Genomic DNA, 3655 nt, shown 5'->3' with positions numbered 1-3655 from the left:
TCTTCTCATGCACTACCACAGATAGTGTCTTCTCATGCACAACCACAAATAGTGTCTTCTCATGCACTACCACAGATAGTGTCTTTTAATGCACTACCACAGATAGTGACGTCTCATGCGCTACCACAGATAGTGTCTTCTCATGCACAGCCACAGATAGTGACATCTCATGCACTACCACAGATAGTGTCTTCTCATGCACTACCATAAATAGTGTCTTCTCATGCACTACCACAGATAGTGACAGTCTCATACACTACCACAGATAGTGTCTTCTCATGCACTACCACAGATAGTGTCTTCTCATGCACTGCCACAGATAGTGTCTTCTTATGCACTATCACAGATAGTGTCATCTCATGCACTACCACAGATAGTGTCTTCTTATGCACTACCACAGATAGTGACAGACTCATGCACTACCACAGATAGTGACAAAATCATGCACTACCACAGATAGTGACGTTTCATGTACTACCACAAATAGTGTCTTCCCATGCATTACCACAGATAGTGTCTTCTCATGCACTACCACAAATAGTGACCTCTCATGTACTACCACAGATAGTGTCTTCTCATGCACTACCACAGATAGTGTCTTCTCATGCACTACCACAGATAGTGTCTTCTCATGCACTACCATAAATTGTGTCTTCTCATGCACTACCACAGATAGTGACAGACTCATGCACTACCACAGATCGAAAGTTACTGATTTATTTACATTATTTCTCATAATTCCGGTTCAAACACCAAATTACCTTAAAAATTGACCAAGTGTAAAATCGCCTTATTTTTTTTCTTTACATATTTTTTTTGCGGAATCAATTTTGAGTCCCACATAACCCCCTTATTTTCGGGATACAACCCTAATTTATTCATTTTCTATTCCTATTTATTTCGGGTGCAAGCCACGGGATTTTAGTTTTACGTCCTGATTTTACGTCCTGATTTTACGTCCTGATTTTACGTCCTGATTTTACATCCTGATTTTACATCCTGATTTTACGTCCCATTCCTATTTGTTTTTTTGCTACATTTCTTGAACATAGTCCGTTCCAAACCCGATTTTTACCGCTGAAACTCACCTTCGACTTGACCCAATTTCATGACTTGGTACATCTCCCGGAACAGATCAAGCATTTTTTCCATATCCTGAACAATCCACTCAACCAAGTACTGATGAACCGTAGCTGTGTCCATTGTTGGATTGCTGAGTCGTGCAAGAAATAGAACAAGAGTAAACAGATAACAGTTGCCACCCACTTCTGTGTCAAACCGGTCACGAACAAAGGGGTCAAATGGTCTCTCGACAAAATTCAATTCGTATCGTTGGACACACGCGCGGTTACACACATCTTGTGTGGAAACAAACCGAAAAGACGTCCCAAATTGATCATTGTAATTGTCCTGGAGTATCGTCCCAAATTTATCAAGGGCGACATTAAACTCGTTTATTGAATCTCCCCCGGGATCCATCGCTTCAATCGTTTCATTTTCAAAGTCTACAATTATAGGCATCACATGCCCACTTTCGTCCGAGTTCGTGGACAGTGTGATGAGGGCAAATCGCGTCTTACATTCGGCTGCGTCCAATTGCCGAATAACAGACTGAATATTCATTTCACTAGCTGTTTCAGCATGTATCTTTATGCGATAATTGATGACTGTGCACACACTGGGAAAATCACGGAACAGGATTAGAATGTAGTCACCAAGCTGGCTCATAAACGACAATCTCTTGTAAAAGGAAGGGTTATCGAATACGGTCGCATCATCGTCCATAAAATACTTTGGCATGCATAGCATCCCACCTTTCGGAAGTGCGTGTCGTTCCAGCTCCATCGTCCATTTTTTGCTGAGTCTAGGGTCTTTACGACACAGAATGCGGTACTCGAGTAAGTCGAACGGGCGCCCCATGGTAAGTCTGATATTTTCCTCCAAATTCTTGATGTCTAAAAGTTTACACTTGTTGGTAGACACGTTGTAATAGTGCTTGTCGTATTGAAAGGTACGCTGGTAGAGTCGCGCGATATCGACTACAAAATCATTTGAAGTATCCAAAATTTGGTTGTATTTTTCAACAAACGGATAATAGACCGTTTCCCACAGCGGACTACGTGTCACCACCGAGTTCCGATCCGTAAGCTGGTACTTAATAGTTGGTCTGGGTTTCTCTTTATCATCACTGCACGATTCCGTACATGTATTACGAGTCTCCAGTAGCACTTCCGGGCGTCCACGTGTAGCCTCAATGTTGAACTTGATTGTATTCTTGTACTTGGATGACCGTTTTTGGATACATTTCCTATCATGTATACTATAGATGCATGTATCGTTTGTCAACATGTCGGTGAAAAGTTTAAAAACTTTGGATATAAATTCGCGCGTACTCTGCGAATCTCGTTCGGACGTGTGGTATCTGTTCAAGAATTCATCCCTGTCCTGTGCACCAATTGGTTTTGTGTCGTACTTGCACTTACGGGTTGCCAGTAGCACTTCTGGCCGTCCGCGCGTATTCTCAATATTGGCTTTCAATGCCGTATAATAGTCGTATGTATAATTTTTAACGGTTCTTTTATTGTGAATACTATAGATGCAAGCGTCGTCCGCAAACGCCACGGTGAACGCTCGTGACACCTTTGATACAAACTTTCGCATCTCTGATTCGGTTCTATCAATACTCTTGTAATGCGTAAGGAATGTCTCGATGTTGTCGTCTAGGTCTACCGACTCGGGTGTGTCATCCACGACCCGTGGTGTGGGGGGTTTCACAGACATGACTGATTGGGGTACACTACCCGTGCAATTGATGCGAGTCGCCAGGAGCTCTTCTGGTCGTCCGCGCGTATCATCAATATTGTTTGTAATCGCTTCGTAATATTCGTCTGTTAAATACGGAACGATCCTTTTGTCACGGATACTATAGATACAAGTATCCCCACTAAACGCGTCGTAGTAAGCCTTGGATATCTTTGTTTGGAATGCCATTGAGTTCCATTCCTGTCGATCGATGATCGCGTATTTTATCAGAAACAGTTCCGCATTGTCATCTGATCGTTTAAAATCCGCGCTTTTGTTGCGAGTCGCCAGTAACTCCTCCGGTCGTCCGCGCGTATCCAGAACGTTATTTTTTAATGCGTTATAGTAGCCAAGTGTCCCATTTTTGAATGTTTCTTTGTCACGAATACTATAGATGTAAACGTCATTCGCAAACGCTTCGGTGAATTTTTGAGATACCTTTGCTGCAAACGGCCGTGGTCTCAACTCCGATTGGTCAATACTCCTATAGTTTATCAGGAACGTCGCAGTGTTATCTAAGCCCTAGGGTGTGTCTGCCAACTGGGGCTTGTCCACAAACCGTAGGGCAGGGGGCTTCACTCGCCGCAGGTCATCCGTGCTCTTGTTGCGAGTCGCCAGTAGAGCAGCCGGATTACCATCAGTGTCTTCAATGTTGGCTCTGATTGTACTAAAGTACTCGTCTGCCGCACGTTCAACCCATTTTTCATTACGGATACATATATGTGAATATACACACACATACATATATATATATATACAAATTGTTTATATACATATAAATATATAGTTGTTATATATATATATATATATATATATATATATATATATATATATATATATAATATAATAATAA

General features: G+C 41.9%; 1 protein-coding gene across 1 annotated transcript in view; it reads right to left on the bottom strand.

Moving 5' to 3' along the window:
• Positions 1–221: 221 nt before the first annotated feature.
• Positions 222–3655, bottom strand: part of SARC_09395 (hypothetical protein) — a gene marked incomplete at both ends in the record, with an annotated part of 4649 nt that continues 1215 nt past the window's right edge. Inside the window, 3 exons of the mRNA XM_014296594.1 lie at positions 222–391; positions 1089–3286; positions 3362–3482. Coding sequence (XP_014152069.1) covers positions 222–391; positions 1089–3286; positions 3362–3482 — 2489 coding nt within the window. The remainder of the gene's footprint in view (positions 392–1088; positions 3287–3361; positions 3483–3655) is intronic.

The sequence above is a fragment of the Sphaeroforma arctica genome (assembly GCF_001186125.1).
Source record: "Sphaeroforma arctica JP610 unplaced genomic scaffold supercont1.949, whole genome shotgun sequence".
Lineage (NCBI taxonomy): Eukaryota > Ichthyosporea > Ichthyophonida > Sphaeroforma > Sphaeroforma arctica.
The sequence above is the reverse complement of the archived record's forward strand: the minus strand, read 5'-3'. Positions and strand labels throughout refer to the sequence as shown.